We start from the raw sequence: 26227 nt of genomic DNA on the forward strand, positions 1-26227 counted from the left end.
TGTTTTTGAAAGATCCTTTTTAACCCACAAAGTATGTTTTATAGTTTATTTAAAATAATAATAATAATACCCTGTCAGATTTCACAATTTGAAAAATGTTACTGAAATCAAATCACAGCAAACTATTTTGGAGCCTTTTTCTCCCCCCAAAATATATACATCCCCAATATAAGTAGCTGCCCATTGACACCAAGTGAACTGACCAACTTAAAAATCACAAAACCAAGGTCTTAAACCCAAATCCTCACCTATGGGCTGTAAATTTAATACTGAATGAAAAGGGACAGGTGAGCACTCTGGATTGAACCTTTCTGCTATTCTTCTAAATTAATCAAGGGGAAAAACCTGAGGAGGTTTGGATTAGGCCAAAGCCTTCTGAGATTTGAAGAGACACTCCGACTGCCTGTGGAAGTATATAAATCACAAAACCGGTGCATTCAGAGTGTTACGAGCAGCGGTGGATTCATCTTTTTCATAAAGCCACTCCGTTTGATAAGAGCCTAAAAAGTAGAGTGTTAAGCAACACTGAAAAATATTCAAATTCACACTCTCAGGACAAACAGCCCTTGCAAGTACATACTGACTGCTTGTGCTCATGTGTGTGTGTATGTGTGTGTGTGTGTGTGTGGGTGTGTGTGTGTGTGGGTGTGTGTGAAGTGCCAGCTGCAAAATACCCTCTTTATCTACAAAAAATGAAAGACTCGCCAACGTGGGAGTCATGGAGAGAGCAGAATGAGTTGTTAAGAGCTGCATATGTGGAAGGAGCTCAGTGCAAATGAATGGATAAATAGCATACCACAAATCTTGGGGTGCCCCAGCGAACCATGAGACGGGCCCCGCCCACAAGTAGGGATGTAATTTATGAGTGTTTGTATCAGCTCACAGAATTTTCAGCCAATTATGTTATGGTCAAATTTGCCAATTTAAAGTGGCTTCTATCCTAAGCCGATATCTTGTATGCCAGTGTAGATGGACCAGTGGCGTGGGAGGGTCAGGTCCTGTGCACTGACAGTTTAGCCCATCCCATTCTTTCCTTTTCAATTAGAGAGGTGTACAGGGCTCTTACAGACGCTGTAAATCACAGGTGAGAAGGGCAGAGAGAGAGGGAGAGAACGAGAGAGGCCAAGTCCTTGGTCCAAAAGTAATCTACTAGCACACACTGCATCACATCTGACAACCACCTGTAAAGAATAAAAAGAGAAGTAATAGGGTATACCAATCAATTATTTTCTCTCTCTTTCACTCACACACACTCAGTCACAAGCACAACCATAACCTAGCTGCAAATATATATATATATTTCCTGTGAAGTACCATGCTCATTCTAGAAGTTAACAGTGCAAAATAAGATGTGTTTTCATTTATAAGATCAGTCGCCACTGGTTGTTTTAACATTTTGCCTTTGTTATTAAGAAAAGTACTTTTAAGGTTGTTGCTTTATTTTGCCTGTATTATAGATTTATATGTATCTGCTGCTGTATTCATAACACTTATATAAGGCTCTTCTCAAAATTACCAAACAGGATGAGTGGAATCCCATCATGCTCTGCTTCACCTTGTCACTTCTGATCTTTTTGAGTGAGCTTTTTTTCCCTCTAGCCCCAAGGGTCCTGGCCTCTCCTATCCCCACCGCCCCCTTTCACTGTCTGCTGTCGTTTTTTCCCTCACTCTGTCTCTTTTTCTGTCCTTCCTGGGTTTTTTTTATTTTTTTAAACATCTTTTTTTAACCCACATAGTCTGTGTCTGTTCACCTCAGTGTCGTAAAATGGCAGCAGGCATAGTACAAAATGGAGAGCTGTGTGAAATGAGTTCCACATGGTAGATAGACAAGTCAAAGATTTATTTATCTGATTTATTAAAAATAACAAATGATATCTCTTTAATATCTCAATTGTTTCTCCTACAGCAGTGAAATTAAATAGATAGCAAATGGAGACTCTCCTGCTTCTCACATGTTTCTCCTGAGAAAAAGACTCTCACAAGTCTCATATGGCGTTTCAGAAAACATCATAATATCACACACTCAGATTTGACAACTTGTATTTCCCTTTAAAGTTGCTGATCAATTTGTTGTAGGCTTGGGCTGCATAACTTATTTTGTGGTTATATATGTTGTCAAACCTGACAATCTTCATTGTGAATGTATGTTTATTTAATTGTTGCCTGCACTAAGCTATTCTTTGACCTGCTGACTCACCTGTCCACGTATACATATATATGTGCATACACCCAGCTTGATGCCAGTGGCCATGATGCCAGCTCCTGAAGGATCTCCACATGAGACGTCACTCTTTGTCCCTTTATACCACTAAATGTGTGTGTGTGGGTATACATGAGAGAGGCTCAGGGCTCCTACAATTACTTCAAAACAAGAAAAAAAAAAAACATACTGGCCTGGGGCCATTGTCACTGGATGACTAATAGCATGAGTGTTTGACTGGGGTCATATCAGTAAATAAATGATTGGTGCTTTTTGGTCACAAATAAGCTGGGGTGTTAAAAAAACACAGTTGACTTGAACTTGAGTCTCCATGGGGACGAAAGTTGTCTGATGAGGCAACAGCTGGCTTGTTCTTATGAAAATGCTCATATGCCAAAAAACCTGTCTGTATTACTCCCATCACTTCTTGCTTCCCAAATGTACCCTCTTTCCCAGCAGATCTGCCCCACCTCAGCCAAATGTTCATTATCTACACTTGTTAAGGGTATAAATGAGAGCAGCTGTGAGCTGATAAGCGACCGATGCCCTCAGGGTTCCTCACACTCATCGGGTTTTCTGCCCAAGTTGATACTATTCTGCATTCGCTGTCTCAAGTCCTTTTTCTGGGGTAGTTTATAAGCAACAAAGAGGAGTTTAGGAGTTTTTCATCATCCTCCGCAGTAGCGAGAGGTAATTGAAAAAGGGAGGGATTTTGTGCATGGGCTAAATAGAGAGGCAGTGGCCCTGCAGCAAAGCGAGGTTAATAACTTTTCCACTTTCATTACCCTAGAGATGGACTGCAGGGGACTTAAGCACAGCCCCTGGACACCGAAGGACTCTACTGCTCTTATCTTACTTTCAATTCTCTTTATTTCACTCATTTGATCACAAATAAATGCCGACACTAACAGTGCCTTGTCAGCGGTCAGCCTTGTTTCGTTCTAGGTTTGGCCTGATGGAGTGATTGTACAGACAGATAGCCCAGAATTTCTTTGTGGGAAATGTAATTTTACTGTCTGAAAATTATGTTTTTTGCCTTTATATTTGTTAAAGTGCTTGTACAGACAGATGTCACAATGTCCCATAGCAGAGTTAAAGTCTCCTGGAGGTTAATTACTACAATTTTCCCATCGGCCAGTTTTGCTGAAAACGAAGTGAATTATACATTCATATTGTACATTTTGCCCTTGACATTCCAGTTTGTTCCTTATGGCCTAATTATTCAACTGACCTCTAGTTCATGAAAACATACATTCACTATAGAATAGAGACAATCCCTTAATAGTGTTCCTTTAGTTCACTAAACATTTAAGGCTGGAATACACTACACAATATTTGCCCAGATTTTGGCCCCGACATGTCGAAGCTAGTTGCCGAAATTCAGAGCCAGTCTGCAGATTTGAGTTGACAGATTTCATAGAAAATCGCATAGTGTATGATGGTAACAGACTCTGAATTTTAGCATTAGACTCTGATTCCATCTAGTCAGAGGATATCAAACATGTTTGATATTTTGAGCTGATTTTAGAACACGTTGTTTTCACCTGTCACGGGTCTCCTAGCAACGAGGCATGTTTCTCCATGATTTTGTTATGATCAGAACAACTTGAAAGTCTGGTAGTGTGTGATCCCCAGTCGTTTAGTTTATGATACGCAGTTTTTCCTCTGTATCTACTTACAACTTCGACATGTGTATGATGCCTAATGTTTTAAAATCTGTTCAGATTTTACAAGTTATGTAGTGTATTCCAGCCTTTAAACTGTAGTAAAAAAAAGTGCTGAAATGTTCTGATGCTAATTATCTACAAATTTTAGTATGCACTTTGCATATTCATATAGTTCCTGTACTGTTCCTTTATAGATAGCACTTGTTTTGATCATAAAATGAAATGGCATTTACTTTAGAGGCACGCAATTTTTCCTCTGTATCTACTTACAACTTCGGCATGTGTATGATGCCTAATGTTTTAAAATCTGTTCAGATTTGACAAGTTATGTAGTGTATTCCAGCCTTTAAACTGTAGTAAAAAAGTGCTGAAATGTTCTGATGCTAATTATCTACTAATTTTAGTATGCACTTTGCATATTCATATAGTTCCTGTACTGTTCCTTTATAGATAGCACTTGTTTTGATCATAAAATGAAATGGCATTTACTTTAGAGGCTTTAATTATTGTTTGTCTGATAAGCGTCATGCAATTCAATAAAGTGCTCTTAATTGTTTGACGCAACACCAGTGAACTATTTATTTGCTTTCATACAGCCTTTAATTGTTCTTTTTTTTTCAATTTCATTTTAATATAATTGCATTGTTGGTTCTCCCTTTGGATCTAAAGATTTTCCTTGCTATGATTATTGTTTTATCCCCACGGGAAAGCAATTTGAACATCTTGGTGAACATTATCTTTGAATGAAACACAACATTATGAATGCCGGCGTCAAAACTAGATTAAAATTTACCTGTGTAAACATAAGAGTTTGACATTAAAATACTCATGCATCCCTTCTTATAAAGATAAACTATAAACCTGTGTGAAATCATCATTATTTTTTGTGTATATTTGTGATGCTAGTGGTGCAGAAATTACACACTTTATGTATAAAGCTACAGACAGTTATTTTTGGTATTTTGGTAGTTTTCTTCCTGGGGAAATGTTTCGTAAGGCTAATGAAAAGATGCTCTAAAGGAAAAGTTTAACTATAATTTTTGGTGGAACCAAATAAGCTAAATGTCAATATTTATTTACAATGGGTCATTATATAATCAAATATAACTACAGAAAACATGATCGTTGTTGTTGCCATTGAGAGGTTGAAGCTGCTTATCCATGTTCACGCTTGTTCATTGCTTGTAACGTCCAATCTCTGCCACTTTGTGTTACCAGTGTTTTTCATCTCTCCTCCTCGTTCTTTCTCTTTCTCATCTCATTGATTTGTACTATTGATCCAAACCATAGCATTCATCCAAACGTTTTTTAGTGTTTTTTTAAGACTCAACCAAATGTGTCCCTTTTCTTTGTTCTTTTCTACTTCCTCTGCTTCTGACCCGTTGTTCGACAAAACGATTCCACACCATTAGCCCCTTCCCACTCCAGCTTTTTCCAGAGTCATTACAGTTGAGATACGCACCTCACTGCTAGCTCAAATAATGATTTGGTTTGAACTTTTCCTTTGTAGTTGACTCACTTTGTACAGTCAACTATCTACAACCGCATGTATTATTCATGCAAACACAACATTAGAAAGAGACAAGGTTATGCATGGTAAGTTGCAGATTTTATCATATTTATGAATGTGGGAGATATACTTGTCTGGTAAACTGTTGAAAAAATACTTTTAGACATATATCATGGTAATACTAGGGTATTCTTTGAGAAACCATGCTATATTATTATGGTTATCATTCTCTACTATAGTATATATCAAATTTAGATGTATGCTATTATCTAAATTCTTTTCAGTTCAGATCACAATACATATTTTTCAATCACTGTACTATGGGCCTCTGAGAAAAAAGAGCTTCATACAGTCACATCAAAAACCAAAGCCATCAGATAGAGATCAGACTGTTTTCACCTCACTTGCTTCCTTTTATATACACATACACATTCACACAAGCATTCAGAACAGAGAGTAATCACCTTCCACTTTGCATTTGTTCCTATTTTTGTGTGTTACACCTCCAAATTGTAACACTTTGATTTTTTTTCTCCCTTCAATAACACAATAAATTAAACACATCTATATAAAAAACAATATGTGTTCAAGAACATTCAATCCCCCACAATTAGCTATTTATTTTCTCAACACCCTCATTGAGATGGAATTTTCACCTGTTCCCCAATGCAAATTTGCTCTGCCAAATTAGATGACATTTACAACAGTTTAGGTATTTTTTCCACTTTGTTTCTTGCTAACAACTTTGTCTCAGACTCCAGTTTGTTATACTTCTTAATCTTCAACATTTGTCATTAAAAAAAATAAATAAATAAATTGGTGGTGTATTACACTTGTTTTAGTACTGTAAGGGGTGTTCCTAGGCTTTAGGGAGGCAATGTTGCTATTATAAAATAAGTATTTTCATCTATTATTAATAATTTTATATTAGTTTCAGTAAGTAATACAAATGATTAGCCTACTGTAACTGTACAGTTGCCAAGCAACATAGCAATGTTTCACATTAATACGTCTAATTCAAATTATATGCTGTTCCAGGTGTGTACATATCTGCGATTTACAGCTTTGAATGTAGCTCATCCAATTAGAGTCGTAATTATCCATTTTAAAAGGCTTTTAAACTTTAATTGGTCTTTGCATGACAGCAGAACAATACGTAATCAACTAGATGAATACGTTTTGATGTTACTTATACATACACATGCAAAAGCACCTAAATGTAATTGTAGACATTTTCATGACAACTCCATCAAAATCACTGCCATCCACACCATTTCACACCCAGTGCTGAGAGACTGGTGCATCTGCAAGTATTTCACAGAAATGACTCAAACACATAATCGAACTTGTGAAGACGCACATGTTGATCCGTCATTGAGATTCAGGGAATCAGTGAATATGAAATGTCTTCTCTCGGTTGCAAATCCACACTACCATTCCTTGATTGCATTATGCATGCATTTGTTTTTTAATATGCAATAAACATGTTGCAGGGCTGCATCGCTGGTGACAAATGGAAGTCAACTCCAGTTAAGTGGAAGTAATTGATGATTACATGCTTGATTAAGCCCCGAATTTAAACCAGGACATATAGACGGCCAAGATGAAAGTCCAAAGCGAAAGACATTCATTGTGATTCAAGGCGTGTGCTTGCGCCACTATTTTAATTCCTGCATGATGAAAGAAAAGCGCAATGCCATGGGCCCAAGCATCCTCACCTGCCCTCCCTCACTTGATAACATGACTAAAGTTTATCGACCGGGTGGTTATGAGCTGAGGTGTCACTCTGACACAGTTTTAAGTGCCACAGTTCAGAAAATACACTCTGTGGCCCTCATAAGTGAGAAACCAAAGTAGAAGCAACCCAACCAAAGTAGAAGCAACTCAAGCACCAATCCAGCATACATGAAAGCAATGCTCAGTGTGTATTACTGCATGAAATGGATAGGGTGTAGAGCTGTAGTTTTGCTCTGGCAGGAGTGGAAGTTTCAGTGGAGGAGCGTAACCCAGTTGGGAAAATGGGGGGATGAAGCAGGAAGCGAGGAAAGGAGGAAGAGAAGCGCGGATTGATGCTCAGAGCACAGGAACGAGTGCAATGAAAGCCATGCTGTGCCATCTGGCAGAGTGGTAATTGGGTAAGGATTTTTCACCTGCTCAGTGCCACAGCCTACACTGGGCTGGGTAAAGAGAGTATGGTGCATCCTGGAAGCACATTATGCAGTCAGTGTAGTTTGTATAGTTTACTTGCAATTAAGTGGCTCAGTCTGTACTTATTCACAAATTAATGCATCTAACCCGCCAGACTTTGGGGCAGGTTTGTCAAGGTCTGGCAGGTTGGTGGCGTAAATTCTTAAGATAATCAATTTTGTTTGAGGCACTTAATAGCAGTTAATTAGATATAAAGAAAGAGAACTGTTTTCTGCTGGTTGGGTTTGTGAAATAATTAGTACATGTTACTTTTGGAAAGAAAGAAGTTTTCATTACAAAATCATTATTATGTATCAAATTATTATGTGTTACTATACAGCATATCAAGCTGTGCATTTATAGTTTTTCCACACTGGTACCACCAACTATTTCAGATAAACCTGCCCCAAAATGGCACATAGGAACAAACCTATCCAAAAATAAAAAATACAGCAGCAGAATTATATTTTAGTGTCGAATTTTGGGCATCTTCGGCATCAAAATGTCTGTGCTTGCCTAGAATAAGTTGCTAAGTAGATGATGTCTTATGCTGATAGTTCAAAGTCTGGCAATGTGAGACTATGGTTAGTAATACCAGCCCTCCCAAGGTCTGATTTGTTCACTGAATGGCATCTGGAACATGTTCTTTATCCATTGTGTTAAAACTTATTTCTGAGTTGCTCTGTACATGCAAATCATCAAACAGAGTATGTTTTCAATGAATAATTAATCTCAAAGGCACACTACAAAATAATCTCCAAATTCAAGAACTGCTCCTGCTATTAGAGCTCTGAAATCCTGCAGAGACATTATTACCATTTTATGTATTTTTAAAGTCTGGATGATTAATGTCTATGCCTTTGCTACATTTTACCAAATGTGAGCTTTGCTTTAAAATGTCTGTTTTGCTGTTTGGATGGAGGGCTGTAATCCTTGTGAGGTCTGTTCACTGTGCACTTTCATTTGATTTACACAAAGTTGCCTCCTACAGTCTCTCGCATCCTGCTGTTTTAGCTCTTAAACGTGCAACTTGCTTTTGTCTGTGTGATAGAAATAGTAATGGCCTAATGGACATTCTTGCACAGCCTCTGCCCGTTTGTGAGTAATTATGTCTTTTTGTGTAGGTCTATAATGGACTTCTCTGACTCACCATGTGAAGCAGTCTAGCTTCACAGGTGTGCGGCAGTGCTATTCATATGTGCGACATACCCACACACACACACACACATACACACACAAACAAAAGCACACAAAATCCATCTCTTTTTTCCCCATCCTCCTCCACCTTCCCAAAGTTCAGCTTGGCTGCCAGCTCAACTGCCACCCACATCATATCACGAGAGTGACATGGCGCTCCAAAAGACACACAGCGCCTTTCGACTGTCAACAGAAGCTCCTGTCAAGCTCCGTGATCCAGAAACCTTCCTCTGCAAGGAACCACCCAACCAACCTTATACAAACTTTTTTTCTCTTATACGCTACAAGGACAAATTTGCAATGTGAAACTTTGAGAAATGCTAGTTGCTTGTCCATTTTGTAGCATACCATGTATTAACCAGACTAGCCCAGACTTGACATCTAGCTTTTTAAAGGCCATTGCCTGATCAGTCTTCCATCTTAAACACATGGTAGGTAGATACCATATAAACTGATTTTGAACTGAATTAAGATGCATAACCAAAGCTAGCCATAACTAGTGAGTGACACAGCTGTCGAATCCTGTGCTCTTCACACCCTATTGTGTCAGCAGACCACACAGCTGCTGCGGTGTACATATGTAAACACTTCCCCATAGAGTCTGCAGCTTGGTTAGGGTGTGGTGAAGTCATTAGCATCAGTTTGCGGCCAGCAGAACACAGGCTTGACCAGCTGTTAGTCAACATCTTTATCCCTTATAAAAAAGTGCTGTGGCTATAATACGGTACATTGATGGCATCTACTGTTAATACTATGGTACTCCGATTTATACTGAGGTGGAGGATATCCCAGTAAAAAAGATATGTTGTGAATAGAGCTGTCACTAACGATTCTTTTGGTAATCAAGTAATTGGTCGATTATTCTGAGTATTAATCAAGTAATCGGAAGTCAGAGAGAGCTTTATTGCCAAGTATGTTTACACACAAGTAAACTGTGTTGGTGACAGGCGCTTCCAGTGCAGAAGAAAGTACAGACATATTGCAAACATACATGACGCACACATACATAGGAATTACACAGTAGAGATGAAATACAACACTAATATAAGAAAAGCAGAAAATGAAATAATGCAATATAATACAGAAGTAGAAATATAGAGAAAAAACATATAATTGTTTTAATGAATGTACAGATATGTTATTTACAAGTGTACAGTTTATGTAGTTTACAAAGATAAAATTTTTTAGATGCTATGTATAAATGTGTCAGTTATAATGGACAATGTATTAAATGGAAAGTTTTAATTGTTCATACTGAATATAGCCTGTGGGAAAAAAACTGTTCTTGTGCCTGGCTGTTCTGGTGGTCGGTGCTTTGTAGTGCCGAAAGATAGAGTGGGCTGGGTGTGTGGGGTCTAAAAGTCCAAAGGGTTTCTTAGCCCTTTTCCTCACTCTGGAGGTGTAAAGATCTTGGAGGTTGGGCAGGGGGGAAGCAATAATCCTCTCAGCAGTCCTGACTGTCCGTTGTAGTCTCTTAATGTCTGGTTTGGTTCAGCTACAGTTATGGATGAACACAGGACGGACGGATTTAATGATGGCCGAGTAGAACTGTTTCAGCAGCGCCTGAGGGGGGTTGCAGGTGGGGTAGGTGTATGTGTGAAGTGCAGATCAGAGCGGGGGTGGGGTGTGAGACTGGGCTTTTCAATCCGGCAGTAAAACACATTCAGATTGTCAGCCAGTTGTTGATTCTCCACAGACTGCGGAGGTGGTGTCTTGTACTTGGTGATGTTCCTCAGACCAGTCCATACTGACGCCGGTTCGTTGGCTGAAAACTGGTTTTTCAGCTTTTCGGAGTAGCTATCTTTAACCACTCTGATTTCCTTTGTTAGTCTGTTTTTTGTTCATCAGATTTTATCCCCACTTCTGTAAGCATCCTCTTTGGCATGACGAAGCTGTTTGAGTTTCTCAGTAAACCATTGTTTATCATTATTGAATGATAGGAATGCCCTGGTAGGAATGCACATATCCTCACAGAAACTGATATATGACGTTACAGTATCTGTGAGCTCGTCCAGATCGGTGGCTGCAGCTTCGAAAACACTCCAATCAGTGCAGTCGAAGCAGGCTTGTAAATCCCGCTCTGCTTCATTAGTCCATCTTTTAGCAGTCCTTAATACAGGTTTAGTTGATTTCAGTTTTTGTCTGAAAGGTTGGTATGAGATGAACTAGGCAGTGATCAGAGAGCCCTAAAGCTGCCTGTGGGACAGGGTGATAAGCATCCTTTATTGTGGTTTAACAGTGATCCAATATGTTACTGTCTCGAGTGGGACATGTAACGTGCTGTCTGTATTTTGACAGTCCATGGGAAAGTCTTGCTTTGTTAAAATCTCCAAAAAATGATTAAAAGAGATGCGTACTTTGAACAGCTGGAAGCCCAGCAGATGAAGTGCGTTGTCCGCAATTGCTTCACTCAGCCAGGTTTCAGTGAAGCACAATGCAGCAGAGTTGAGGAGAAGAATGCCGACACGCTTCCCTCGTCTGCATCTGTATGTGCGTTTGAACAGCACCGCTGCACCTCAGACTAGAATGTCCATCAAGACGTCTGAATAATCAAAAGACCGGAAAAATATAGTCTGGGATGTGTTGCTTAATGTTAAGGAGTTCGTCTCTGGTAAAACATATAGAAGAAGAATGACTAAACACAGAACAAACAAACAAAAACAGCAGAAGAATTGCGGAGCTCAGCGCCGTGGCTGCCATTTGCGGTGGCATCTTGATTGCCCAAGTACCTTATAAATCTGATGGAATGGTGCACAGTGTTCCCAGATGAATGTTTTAAGCAACTCAGACTCACAGCATATGCAAAGATGGAGTTTGAGACGGTTAGTGCATGTAAATCAAAAGTGATTTTTTTATGCCACACTAGCTTTGGTTACCCATCCAGCTGTTCAAAATCAGTTTCTATAGGATTTTTGTAGTTGGTTATCTAGCTGTTATGTGTCTAAGACGGAAGACTGATCAGGCACTGGCCATTGTTTTGATACTGATAGCTCATACAAAATGTCAGACCAAACACCAAGCACCCCATTTTCTGAAATGTTTTTAAAGCATTTTCTGAAATTACATCTCTAGTTTGCCCTTGCCCGCTCTCTCAAACTAAAAGAAACCCACTACGCATCAGTCCTGCTGTCACCATAGTGACATGAGCACAGCGATGACAACAGCTGTTGTTCAAGACAACAGCTCCAATGGTTTCATAGTGTTTCCGGACAGTCACCTGCAGAGAAGGGAGGAGAGCTGTTCCACCCAATAGAAAGTCTAATTAAACTTACTGCAAGTTCATTCTGACTGCTCTAAACTTTGAGGTTTCATACCTGCCACATTCATTCCATCTATTATTATTCCATCTGTGTGATTGACAATGGCAGTAATTACAGAGCAGGTACAATGGCAGCGACACCAGCTGTGTGGGAATGGGCAGATCTTACATGTCCTGTGGCTAGAAGAGCACAAGGCTCACAGTCTGCTCGCTGTTCATCAGCACATATTCTACGACCTACCGTGGGCCTTCAGGACCTCCTGGGGTCATGCCGGTACTGGCGAGAGAGATATAACACTGACTGCACATGAACTGGTGAGGTAGAGAGAGTCTGTAGGCAGGCGAGTGAGTAAATGAACAGAGGACTGAGTAAACGCAAGCGAGAGATTAGGAAGGATGGATGGGAGGATGTTTAAACAGCTAAATACACCTCACAGCGTGTTCGTTCAGTCCATGCTGCAGTCGAGGCTTCCCGTTGAAATCACACCTCATTCTCCACCTTCCTCACACACTAAATTAGACGCTCACACACTGGAGTTTTCATCTTTCTCATTCTCACTCCATCTCTCACTTCCTGACCCGTTATCTGCTTCTATCTATATCCCCCATTAGTGTTGTGAACAGCCCAGTGTTTTTGAACTAATATTTTAGTGAACGACTTAAGTTCACTTCATGCACTGGTTTTCCTTTGTAAAGTGTGTGACTGCTTTGACTTGAGCAATTTCCTGTGTGGCCTGTGAAAGAGTATTGAGTTCATTGTTTGAACAAGCTATGTTAACAAATACACCCCTTCACTGAAAAAAACAGTGATTTGTGTCTGAACTAGACTCACTATATAAGATAATTCTGTTCATTAATGAATAATCAATTGTGAACAAGAATCTTCTAACCAATAATGACTAAACAAAATAGGGCATGTTCATTCAGTTCCACATGAGAGCATTTCCTGTTCATCGAGGTTTGGCTGTTAGCTTCAACAGTGGAATTCGAAATTAGTTGAGTGACAGTTGAGTGAATGATTCAGTGACTCGCTTATAATACTCAGACACTCATTGGTGCCACCTACATGTTCATTGCTGTAACCTACAAAAACGTTCACTGGGATGAGTCTGAATAAACCTCTGTTTAACCCTTTCAGTGGTGAGTTCAAAATATTCTAGTGGTCCCCCCAGAGTGAGTTTTTTTTAAGGTGACCGTTATTTTAGAACGTTTCCCCTTACTGTTTCCATGGCGACGCGTCATGCTTGTCACGTGACACACTGAATAACACTGTATGACAGATGGATCGCTTTTATGTAGTTTTTCCTTTTTTATTTAAAATATTCACAAACTTGCTTACAATGTCATGAACAATCTGATATCCCGATTCACAAATATGTGTAAATGAGTGTGTTTTGTCGTTTAAAAACCTTTCTAAATGATCTTGATCGTGATCTGTAACGTGAGATGGGCTCCGCCATGTCTGTTCGCGCCGCAGTTCAGAGAGTCCTGTCAGTCGGATTTGCAGCACGTGAATTCATCAATTTCTCCTGAAATACAAGTAATAAGTGGCCAGTGAACTGGGTGAAGAATAGAGTGAACTTTATAGTTACTTACACTATGTGTATCTGATATGAATAAAACACATCGGCAAATTAAATTTGAATGGATTGTTATTGTTGCTTCCATAGACATATGTGTGTATTTTACAAACTCCATAAATGTATTGTTTTACTAGTACTTATGTGTATTTAAATGTCTGAAACCTAAAATATGTATATTGTGTATGTGGTTAAGAACACTGCATAGTTGTGATGCGCAGTGCACATCTCTCTCTGGCTCAGCGTCAGCCAACTCGCGAAACCATAGTTTGAATTTGGCAGTTATGTGACGTCACCGAACATTCTAAATCCCATATGTGGGACCATACTCCCAAGGGCACGGAAATAAAAATCCTATATGTGGGACCGTACCGCTCAAAGGGTTAACAGAATCAAAAGATTCAAATCAGTGGAATGAATCAAAAGTCCCACTATTGTCCTGTAGCTGTCTAAAATAAATTTGTCATGCCATATTTGTTGGCACCTACAAATCCTTATGGAATACATTTATCAACATACAAAGGTATTGGAAGAATTGTGAATGTGCACCTGATTTTTCCTTATTAATATTCCAGATAATATGGGTAACCCTCTTTTGTCTTTCCTGGGTTAGCTTCTGCCTGGCTGCCACATCCAGCGATGAGTCGAAGGGAGGCTCTGGTGGGAAACCCTGCACCTAGTGCGGCGCCTGAGGTATCGGGCAACAGCACAGAGGCAGCAGGACCCGGTCCCCACGAGACCAAAGATGAGATGTTCTCCAAAGTCAAAGACAAGTTCATGAATGAACTGCACAAAATCCCACGTGAGTGATTTTTTTTAACACAACACTCAAAGGTCTTCACTTGATTATATTTGCTCTTTTTATTTTGCATAATTTTGACACTGAAAATGAAACCTTGAATGGCATTGATTGAGCCCCAGTATGGATAGTGATTGGCAAGGTCTGACAGATCCATTTTTTATTATTTTGTTTCCATTTTTTTTACTTTCCATTGTTCACCCAGTGGTGAAAAATAATGAGCATGAGAAACAGGCAGCCACCAAACATGTTCCTTCTCATTCTAATTGTAAATAAGCAAGTAAATGAGTTTTGTTATTCGCGTGCCTTCGTTTGTCTAAGTGCCCTGTGCCTCGGTCCACAACACACTGCAACTCTCACTGTGAATCATGGAGCTGAATTCAGGCATCTAACCACCAACCAATTCACTGTACACTCATTCATATTTTCAAGTAAACACTGAAACATCTGCAGCTGTTTGTGCGTGGGTGTTTCCTCAGCTAGGTGCTTTTATGTCCCAGGGATTGATTCTTTTTTTTTCTTCTTCTTCTTTATATTAGATACTGGATATTAAGGTCAAATTATAATTATCTTGGAGCAAAATATGTTGAGATTACTTAGCTGATACTATGAGCAAGCCTGAATAAAGCACTTTCAGGTGTTACTTTTTTTTGTAACGGACATTTTGTGTGTGACATTAAGGGAATATGAAATTTAAAGCAGCACAATAATAAACCAGTGTGCAACAAATGGTAACTCTTGTTGGTAACAAATGGACTCGCAACGTTCTCTGTGAAACATAAAGACAACAACAACAAAAAAAATTGTTGTTTAGTTGCAAGTAGCTACAAACCAAAATTTTAAAGAAACTCCATAAAATTTGGCAAACTAATAAACTTATTCTGTTAATATCCAGCTACCTTCTAATGCAGTATTAGAACCAAAATAAAGCCTCATTTGACACTGAAAATGAGCCCCTGAATGGCATTGATTGAGCCCCAGAATGGATACAATGCTTTCTTTTGATTTGAGACACTTTTTCTAAGCTGTAATGAATGAGAAGTGCTCAAGAAGCTTAACCTTAAAATGTTGCTAAGCTAATTTCTCAACACCTGTATAAGCATGTTTTGTTTTGTTTTGTTTTGCTTTTTTCCCCCACAATTGACAACCAGCCCACCACAGTATTGAGCTAAAGTTTACTCATGTATATAGCAGAGGTGAAGGCAGAATTACATTTAGAGCTACATAAAGGATGCCACACCTGTCGTGACACCATTGGCAAGACCTGAGAAAGATCCTCTTCTACACCTACGGTACCTTACTATAGGTGTCTGGTCATTTTGCCCGTCTCTCTATCTCTCATACTCAATTTCACACATAGAACTTCGCTCCCACTCTCACTCACACTCTCACACATGTACACTTTCACTTCCACCCTTGCTTTCACACTTGGAGACACATTCACCACATTAATTATCACTTTGCCTTCCTGCAGACAACTGTAAAATAAAGGGTTGCCGCATTTGACTCAGACAGATATGCCCCTTCTGAGATCCAGCCAGAAAAAGACACTCCATTAAAGTGGCTTAAAGTACTGTTTTAGCCGCCTCCCTCCATCACACAAACGTCTCCTTGCCAACTGGTGGCTGGGCTGATGAATGCCTTGGGAGATGGGTGCTGTATTGACCGGGGCATCCAGAAACCCTGACGCACCTGCATTAGTGATGAATGGGCGAGTCCAGATGCAAATACTTGAGCTGTTCTGCGCCAATACAATCCAGTGTGTTAAAAAAGTGCAGGTGCCGCCTGTAAAAGTAAGACGCATGGACCTGTCACGATCTGCCATCTAGCACAGCAAAAACAGAGGAACACAGATAGATGCTGCGTAGTGAGGATAAAAATGTACTTTACTCTAACCCTTCTGCCTTTCTGTCACAGCGGTATGTAGGCAAAACATGAAGATGAATACTGTTTGACATCTATTTCCATGCCAGAACTGAGTGCTTAGGCTCTTTAAAAAAGACTTTCTTAAAACATACTTTTCACTCACTAGTTTAATTTGCTTGCATGGTAGAAGTAAATGTTGTCACTTTTTTTCCCTGAAATTAATGTAAATGAATTCCTGAAATGAACATTTCCCCCACTGTCATTCCTACCACGTTTCAAACGATATGTTTCATAGCATTTTGTGATGGAAATGGCATTATATACAGTATTTTTAAGAATAAAATGGCTGAAAAATTATTTAAGGATAATTTCATAGCGTTTATATATATAATTTATATATATATATATATATATATATATATATATACAAAATGAAATGAATTACACCTAGAAACGGACACATAAATAAAAATTCTCTGTTCATTCTGTTATTTTTCTTTGTTCTCCTCACATTTCTCATATGTCCTGAAAACACTGACACTGTTTTCTTCTTGGTAAACAAGAGAACAAGATACCTTTTGATTTAAAAAAAAAAAAAAAATCTTAAGAGGAGAAAATTGTTGGTTGTGGTGGAAATGGGAAATGTAAATGTAATAATTCATACTTTTATAATACATTTTCACAATTTAAGATTGAAAGTCTGTGTCTGGCACAAGGGTGGGGCAATAAAAAGGCATTTGAAAAGTTGAAAAAAAAAATCAGTTTTAATAAAACTCCAATCTTAGGAACATAAAATGCCCAAAGAAACAAAGAAACACCCAATTACTCCCTGGTACTTCAGACCGAGGGTAAATGTAAATGAACAGGCAATTTGTTTTCATACCAAATTTGCACAAAGTCTCAGATGGTGACATATATTCAAAAGGGTTTATCCATAACCTGTGATTACTAACGTTCCCTCAACCCTTACGGTCACACAACATCACATCCGTTCTACAGCACCCGTCACAAACGGTCCTGCGTGTAGAATCGCTCCGACAGGTAGCTCTCAGTACGCCACACTTGCTTTGTCACGGCTCTCTTTGAGAGCGTTCCCCTCAAGCCTTGAGGCTGGTTGACAGGTTCAACAGTTTGAACCCGACCATCTTGGCTCGGAAAGGTCTCCGCACCGCTGCGGTTACACAGCTTGGTTGACTCGGAGCAACAAAAGAAAATGACTGTTACACAACAGCTCTGGTTATTCTCCCAACGCTCTGCTACTCAAGCTCAAGGCATCTGTTTTCGATGATAATTAACCTCGCCGCACAGAGACAGTTTGAGACATTATTCAGCTCTGCCACAATTACTGTGAATAATGAACACACTCTGTCCAGCCTCTGAAACACTGGGTACCCAGATCTCCAACACAATGCCCCTTGATCTCAGCAAATTTCTGATGTACTATCAAACACCACAATCAATGTTCATTTCATTCGTTAAAATGCGAACTTAACTGGGAATGTGCTTTGAACATTAACTACAAATTAATGGGATAAAATTTAGTAAATTGCCATTATTGCAAGAAATCTACATGTATTTGCATTTTAATTGGATCGCAACCATGAAAAACTTTGTCTTATGATTTGTCACATTGTTATACACTGATTGGCTCTGTTTCAAACCCTAGTGAGCTGCCTAGCGGTCTACCATCTGCATAGGTAGCTATATTGCAAATGAAATCTTATTAGTATCTGAATTAAAATGCTCGTTTAGACAGCAGCTCACGAGGGACTCGCAAAAAATGTCTGACATTAGCATGATGCTAAGCTGCAACTGGCACGTGTATAGCATCCACAAATATTGGGCGAAAGTTCATTTTAATTCAACTATTTTCTGCACATTTTGCTTACGGGAGGAACGAAGAGACATGGAGATTTCACAAAACGAGAGTCTTTAATAATCCAACAGAGAGACACAGAGCACAAGGAAGACGTTCACAACGAGTAGACCCGACGAAGAACTAAGGAACAGACAGGAACTAATATACACAGGATAATAAGGAACTCAGGTGCAAGGAATCATAATGCAATCAAACTAAACAAGAACAGGAAAAAGACCATATAAGGAAACACAGGAAGAACTACGGGGGCAAAACGGGTCCAAAAGTCTGACACTTATCTATCTTAAAAAATAACTAGAAAATAGTTTCACTAACTTACATCAAATATTTATGTATATTTATATACATAATTTATATATTTATATGTTTTGTAGGCTCTTTTGACTTTATTTAGATAAGTAGAGATCGTGAAATGACCAGGAAAGGACCCCAAGTCTGGTCTCGAGGTCACCCGACCCAATATACTTTTTCTCTACTAAATTACATAGTAATATTTTTTAAATCAACATTTCTCTTAATTTTGTCCTCATTATAGCAATAACTTCAGCATGTAATAATCCCTAACTGGCACAAAATACAGTAAATATTGTCTGAAAGTTTTTAATTAAATGAAACCATTTTCTAGTTACTTTTTAAAGATATGTTTCTTTTTGAAATAACCATTTCCCTCAGTTCATAGCAGTGCATTATGAAATTGAGCGTACAGTATGTCATGAACTAAATCTCTGCATCAAGACATTTACATTGTATTTATTCCTTTTGCAATTGCTTCAAATGCACACATTTTATCAGTATTTATGTGTATTTCCTGGGAACTCATTACCGTGGCTGCTCTGTTGTCATGTTCTACTAGCTACAGAAATGCCAAGACATGGCAAGTTGTGAGTCCTCCATGTATGTTTGTGATGTATATCAGTTGTTTAGCAGGATTGTGTTGTTTGTCAGTGTGTAGAAAGCCTCAGTCATAGTCAGCAACAGGAGGCGAACTGGAGCAGAGTGCCAAACACATCATCAGCCAAAAGCCTGACAGATGGAACAGCTAGCCCTCCCATTCTGATGACCTTTGACCTAATCCTATCTCCCTCTCTTCCCCTTTCCCTGCTGCCCCCAAGACCGCCCCAGAGGACGTCTGAAGGTTACCAGGCCTGTCAACCCTGCTCCCTTGAAATTGAATTATGTAAACAAACAAACATAAAACCCCAGCCCTCTCCGTCTGCCTGCTTCGAATTATAAAGCCGTTTGAAGAAAGAGCTAATCTAATTTAAAACAAGTTAAAACTGCATTACAGTAGTAAACAAACATATGCGAAAAGACACATTTTCCCTGCAATGTAGGAGAAGCAGCTTCAAAATTGTAATATATAAAGCTAAAAGAAAAGCATTTATAATATTACAAAAGATTTTCAGTTAGTTGCTCCCTGTGTCTCACTAAACACATTATCTTGATAAATGGAATGACAGACATCCAATTAGCAGTCAACAGATGAGAGCAGACAAATGAGATGGAGAATGAGGGTTTTGGTTTGTTTGTTGTCCCTCATAGCTGTCATTCCTGATATTTTCAGCACCATAATCAATGATATTATCAGTTTTCAGTCAGAGTCTCATCATTGGTGTCACTCACCGTCCGAGCGCTTCGTACATCACAGACCAAATAACAGCACCATCTGTAATAACAAAAGATATGATCTGATCTGGATGCTGTTGACAGAGGATATGAGAGGGAGGATATGAATCTGCTTGCAGTATCACATGAACTGTTATCACACTTGTCTTTCTTTTTCTTCAAATATTTTCTAATATGAGTCTCGTGGTGTGTTTGGGAAGGACATTAAATGATACGATATTGCTCGGTTGTTCGGCAATGGTATGAAAACCTGATGAAGTTTCTAATTAATATGATATTCAGGTTTTCAAACATTTTCACCTGCTTTTAGAACGTTTTAGGTTTGTCTCCACCACTATTTAGACTTAGTTTTGCAAAGAAAAAAAAGAAAAAGAAAAAAATGTCTGTAATCCTAATATGGTTAGTGGCCACTCACCTGCTTTTTAGAATCTCAGTCTCAAATACTAGGTGAACGAGTAGACCCGACGAAGAACTAAGGAACAGACAGGAACTAATATACACAGGATAATAAGGAACTCAGGTGCAAGGAATCATAATGCAATCAAACTAAACAAGAACAGGAAAAAGACCATATAAGGAAACACAGGAAGAACTACGGGGGCAAAACGGGTCCAAAAGTCTGACACTTATCTATCTTAAAAAATAACTAGAAAATAGTTTCACTAACTTACATCAAATATTTATGTATATTTATATACATAATTTATATATTTATATGTTTTGTAGGCTCTTTTGACTTTATTTAGATAAGTAGAGATCGTGAAATGACCAGGAAAGGACCCCAAGTCTGGTCTCGAGGTCACCCGACCCAATATACTTTTTCTCTACTAAATTACATAGTAATATTTTTTAAATCAACATTTCTCTTAATTTTGTCCTCATTATAGCAATAACTTCAGCATGTAATAATCCCTAACTGGCACAAAATACAGTAAATATTGTCTGAAAGTTTTTAATTAAATGAAACCATTTTCTAGTTACTTTTTAAAGATATGTTTCTTTTTGAAATAACCATTTCCCTCAGTTCATAGCAGTGCATTATGAAATTGAGCGTACAGTATGTCATGAACTAAATCTCTGCATCAAGACATTTACATTGTATTTATTCCTTTTGCAATTGCTTCAAATGCACACATTTTATCAGTATTTATGTGTATTTCCTGGGAACTCATTACCGTGGCTGCTCTGTTGTCATGTTCTACTAGCTACAGAAATGCCAAGACATGGCAAGTTGTGAGTCCTCCATGTATGTTTGTGATGTATATCAGTTGTTTAGCAGGATTGTGTTGTTTGTCAGTGTGTAGAAAGCCTCAGTCATAGTCAGCAACAGGAGGCGAACTGGAGCAGAGTGCCAAACACATCATCAGCCAACAGCCTGACAGATGGAGCAGCTAGCCCTCCCATTCTGATGACCTTTGACCTAATCCTATCTCCCTCTCTTCCCCTTTCCCTGCTGCCCCCAAGACCGCCCCAGAGGACGTCTGAAGGTTACCAGGCCTGTCAACCCTGCTCCCTTGAAATTGAATTATGTAAACAAACAAACATAAAACCCCAGCCCTCTCCGTCTGCCTGCTTCGAATTATAAAGCCGTTTGAAGAAAGAGCTAATCTAATTTAAAACAAGTTAAAACTGCATTACAGTAGTAAACAAACATATGCGAAAAGACACATTTTCCCTGCAATGTAGGAGAAGCAGCTTCAAAATTGTAATATATAAAGCTAAAAGAAAAGCATTTATAATATTACAAAAGATTTTCAGTTAGTTGCTCCCTGTGTCTCACTAAACACATTATCTTGATAAATGGAATGACAGACATCCAATTAGCAGTCAACAGATGAGAGCAGACAAATGAGATGGAGAATGAGGGTTTTGGTTTGTTTGTTGTCCCTCATAGCTGTCATTCCTGATATTTTCAGCACCATAATCAATGATATTATCAGTTTTCAGTCAGAGTCTCATCATTGGTGTCACTCACCGTCCGAGCGCTTCGTACATCACAGACCAAATAACAGCACCATCTGTAATAACAAAAGATATGATCTGATCTGGATGCTGTTGACAGAGGATATGAGAGGGAGGATATGAATCTGCTTGCAGTATCACATGAACTGTTATCACACTTGTCTTTCTTTTTCTTCAAATATTTTCTAATATGAGTCTCGTGGTGTGTTTGGGAAGGACATTAAATGATACGATATTGCTCGGTTGTTCGGCAATGGTATGAAAACCTGATGAAGTTTCTAATTAATATGATATTCAGGTTTTCAAACATTTTCACCTGCTTTTAGAACGTTTTAGGTTTGTCTCCACCACTATTTAGACTTAGTTTTGCAAAGAAAAAAAAGAAAAAGAAAAAAATGTCTGTAATCCTAATATGGTTAGTGGCCACTCACCTGCTTTTTAGAATCTCAGTCTCAAATACTAGGTGAATATTACATCACAATTAATATTCATGAGCCAGGCTCCATTTTCAGATTGTTCCTTTGCCACTGAAACTTTACTAAATGGAAATTGAAATTACTGCCCATCTGCTGGACTTTAACATAACCACATGGCATGATAAATCACATTCAAGTAATTTTCCTTAACGCAGAGAGTATATTTGGAAGAGCAACAGGGTTGTCTTTCTCTCGTGCTGTATAACATGCTCTAGTACCAGGGTTAATTGACCAACAGCGTGCTGTCAAAACACATTAGTTTGGGTTGCCAGTGTGTGGTGTATTACACCGATGGATCATTATTTCCCCTCTTGGCCCATGCGCTCACAATCACGGCGCTCTTTCAGTCAAATCATGCCTGTTAAGACATTGAGTTTCTCATTCCGTTTTGGCATGTTAACAAGTGTGAGAGTGGGTAACTCGGCCCTGCGGCATGCCGCCTGGGGATAGATCATGTTACTGTTAGCTTCACGTTAGCAGGCAACACAACCTCGCTGGTCAGAGATGCTCACATTACATTCTGATCAGACAAACAGTAGGGTAATGAGCCCCGGGCTGCCCGAAGAGAATCCCAGCATGGTGCCACTACTGCTGATGACCAGTTTACTCTTACTGTTGTGATTTATGTAAATTGACTATTTATAAATATAATATTTTTATTGCTTGAAGGATGAATGTCATGAAAACATGTCTAAGTTACCCTACATTTCATCTTACAGTCAGAAATGAAAAAGAATAAATAAAAAATATAATAATATATGTAGAAATTATATTTCACGTAACGAAAAATAAGCTTTTTTCATACATTACATTTTTTAAATTTTATTTATTTGTGTGATAACTACTATTTATTTATTTTTTATTTATTTATTTATTTTAATCTGATTAAAGGCATGGCAAAAACATGGTGTATAAATACTTCACCATTTATAATATAACGATAATGAGAATTGTGTGATAATATAATTATCAGTTTTGCATTATAATGAGAAATGTGAATTGGGTTTGAGAGAAAGGTACTTAATTTTCATGAAAATGATGGCACAGTGCAAAAAATAGAGTTAATTAAATAGGCTTCCATTTTTTTGTCCATTTTCATTTTTTCTTTCAGTTGAAATACGAATTGGAAATGTTCTTGACAGGTTTCATGAGATTCACCCTGTAGCTTTGCATAAGTATTTTTTTTTTCTTATTATTTGGGTGTTGTGCAAATGTATTTGCATATTTAAAATCTCATTGCAGATTAAATAGTTCAATCAGCACTTAGATACTTGAATAAGATCATAAAATTTAGAAATAATTGTGTTCATTCAAAGTTTTGAAAAAGTAAACTCATTGTGAGAATTCTGTCATATGCAGGATAAAGTACAATCGTGCACATGCAATAAAGTACATTCATATTTACGATGTTTTCATGAGTCATAGTTATAAATGTGGTACCCAAACTTTTGCAGTCCTGCACTGCAAGCAGATGATAAGATTCTTTTGTAAATCTAAGATGCTAATCTCAGAGTCATTATTGTCTCGATTCCCTGGCATGGCTTCCTAAAGCAGCTTGGTAAGATTTTTGTGTGAGCCCAGTCTGATAAGTCTGATGCTGATGTGGAAAAGGTGGAGAGCGAATGAGTGTGCTCAAGATCTTATTCACACACTCGATTGGATGGGGTCGAGCCAGAAGGACTCTCACGTCCTTAAAAGCAGTAGCGAGATGGCAGACTTTCTTTGGCATCCACCTCCTGTCGTGTCATTGTTCTAAGCTGTGTTTGGCTTTGAATTGTGCACCACAGTGGTGCTGGATTTGAATAATGTTCCTCTCTGTGCAGTCACACAGTCCAGCTACAAAACCTCATTTTGTGCTCCCTGTTAAGAGTTTGTGTGTGCATGTGCAGGGCGGAACGAGAGATAGCTGCTTGAAGTTGAAGAGCACATGCTTGCTCCGCAATCCCAAAGGACAATAGACACTTACACAATTGAGTTAATTAGAAAATGTTTCTATTGCTTTCTGAGTCTCGGGTTCTTTTAATTAAGAAACACAAAAGTGTCTTTCAGAATAAGACATTTGCTCGATGAAGAAGATAAGCACTCTGGTTTATTGCATTGGACGGCGCAACATTAGACTTATTTGCATCTATTAGTGCACAGCCAATGCAATTTCACTTCTAAACAACTAAGCATGATATGAGAAGTATTTTTTTATTGCTACCGCAGACTGTGTGATTAAAAATACAGCTAATGTACTCATAGCAGTCAATTTACTCAGACTCAAGCTGTGCTTGTTGTATTAAACATAATTTTTTTCATAAGCTTTAATTATAAAAGTGTCAGAATTGCTCAGTGTCTGCTGTAGCACTAAATGGTTCTCACCTTTACAGACCTTTAATATGAGCTCACAGAATCCTGTATCCCTTGGACCCAAGAGGTTTTTAATATCGTTTTAACAGTATCTTTTTCTAAATAATCAAAATTTCTAGTTACATGTTAGACGTGTAATTTTATAGCTAGGTTTATAGCTTCAGTTACTAATCAGTTACTACTACATTTGAGTGTTTTTCTATTGTACACTTGCATTATCAACACACTATTTCCCTGTTTAATACTGTAAAGCTGCTTTGACAATCTGTATTGTATAAAGCACTATATAAATAAAGGTGAGTTGACCTGACTAATCAGACATCAATTATGCTGCATTCTGTTCAACCCCAAATCGGAATTTCAAACTCCGAACTTTAAATGCAACGCTGCATTACTTTGCACATTATTTTGCTGCATTCCAAAGTCAGATCCAACTTCATTTCTTTTTTACTCATTTGATGAATTTCATTAGCTTAAAAGTGAAAGTTTTTCATTAATTGTCTACATCTCGATGTCACCATGGTGATGCAACATTATACTCACTCATCTTGGCAAAATCTCCGACTTGTGTACTGACAGATTTCCCAAGCTGGAGGTCCGATTTCACATGGCATTCAATTGCACATTTCAAAGTACAACGTTGCATGAAACCTAGCAATATAATCTTGCATGACACAGCTGTCAAGACACGTCTAATAATGATAGTACTCTTAAGAAAACTGATGGACCACTGGCAGGTTGATATTCAGGCCAGTGGTGGAGAAAAAAGTGTGGGCCAAAGAGCAAGTTTTAACAGGTATGAATCAGGGGTCTAATGCTAGACAAGCTTCAGGAGCAATTATGGTCTAAGCCGCAAGCTTTCAAAGAAGATGCTGGGCAACTGACCAATAAGAGTGGCCTTAAAGATGGCTGACAGATTCTCCTCTGTTTGAAAAGAGTTGAAATGACAGGGCTTTGGAAAAAGCTTTTTGAAAGCCTGGTGGGGGGGTGTTTTGTTTAGTTTTTTTTCATATCTTTTTGTTCTTTTCATGTCTCTTAACATGCTGAAATGTTATGCTAAATGAGCAAAACTCAGCTTTTCAAGATATCAAGCAATCAAATTTTAATGTCAACAGGAGACGCTATTCACAAACCATTTTAGTTGATAATCTGGTGTAAACAGGATTTAACAATGAGAAATTTTATGTATTTGTAATACATTTCCTAATGCATTTGAGAGAAACACACTAGAGATCCATGTTAATTGCTCTTAATTTTGAGTGAACCATCTGGGAACATATTGTATGTCTGTCCATAAGCTAAAACCATTTGATTATTGTATTGATCTATTATTGTTTTTTTCATAAATTGATATAGTGATGCAGTCCAATGAAGGGTGTTGTGCTAAGAAAGAAAAAAAAAAACAAAGGAAAAAAGTGGAGGATTGTCCCCTCCATTACTCCACAGCCAATTCGAGGCCGTGGGCTGATGATCCCAAAGTTACTTTAGACTATCACTCACTGTTTTTCCTCAGAGGAGAGTGCTTATCGATTTTGTCAACAGCCAATTGATTTTTCTTTCTCTCTTTCTCTCTCACTCTTTATCTTCCCCAATCGCTCTCTCTTCAGACCTTGCTTTGGGAAATGTGTCCTGTGGTAGCAAGTCTAACCCTTCTGGGAGACAAAGAT

The 26227-nt window shown here is 38.4% G+C and overlaps 1 protein-coding gene across 3 annotated transcripts in view; it reads left to right on the forward strand.

The window, feature by feature from the left end:
• LOC107734425 (synaptotagmin-1-like) overlaps positions 1–26227 on the forward strand; it is a 185799-nt gene that overhangs the window by 132251 nt on the left and 27321 nt on the right. For all 3 annotated transcript variants that reach the window (XM_016546379.1, XM_016546392.1, XM_016546385.1), the window contains one exon: positions 14214–14402. In XM_016546379.1, the coding sequence (XP_016401865.1) occupies positions 14240–14402 (163 nt within the window). In that variant the 5' untranslated portion in view covers positions 14214–14239. The remainder of the gene's footprint in view (positions 1–14213; positions 14403–26227) is intronic.

Source organism: Sinocyclocheilus rhinocerous, unplaced genomic scaffold, assembly GCF_001515625.1.
Source record: "Sinocyclocheilus rhinocerous isolate Xijiao unplaced genomic scaffold, SAMN03320098_v1.1 scaffold5484, whole genome shotgun sequence".
Classification (NCBI taxonomy): Eukaryota; Metazoa; Chordata; class Actinopteri; order Cypriniformes; family Cyprinidae; genus Sinocyclocheilus; species Sinocyclocheilus rhinocerous.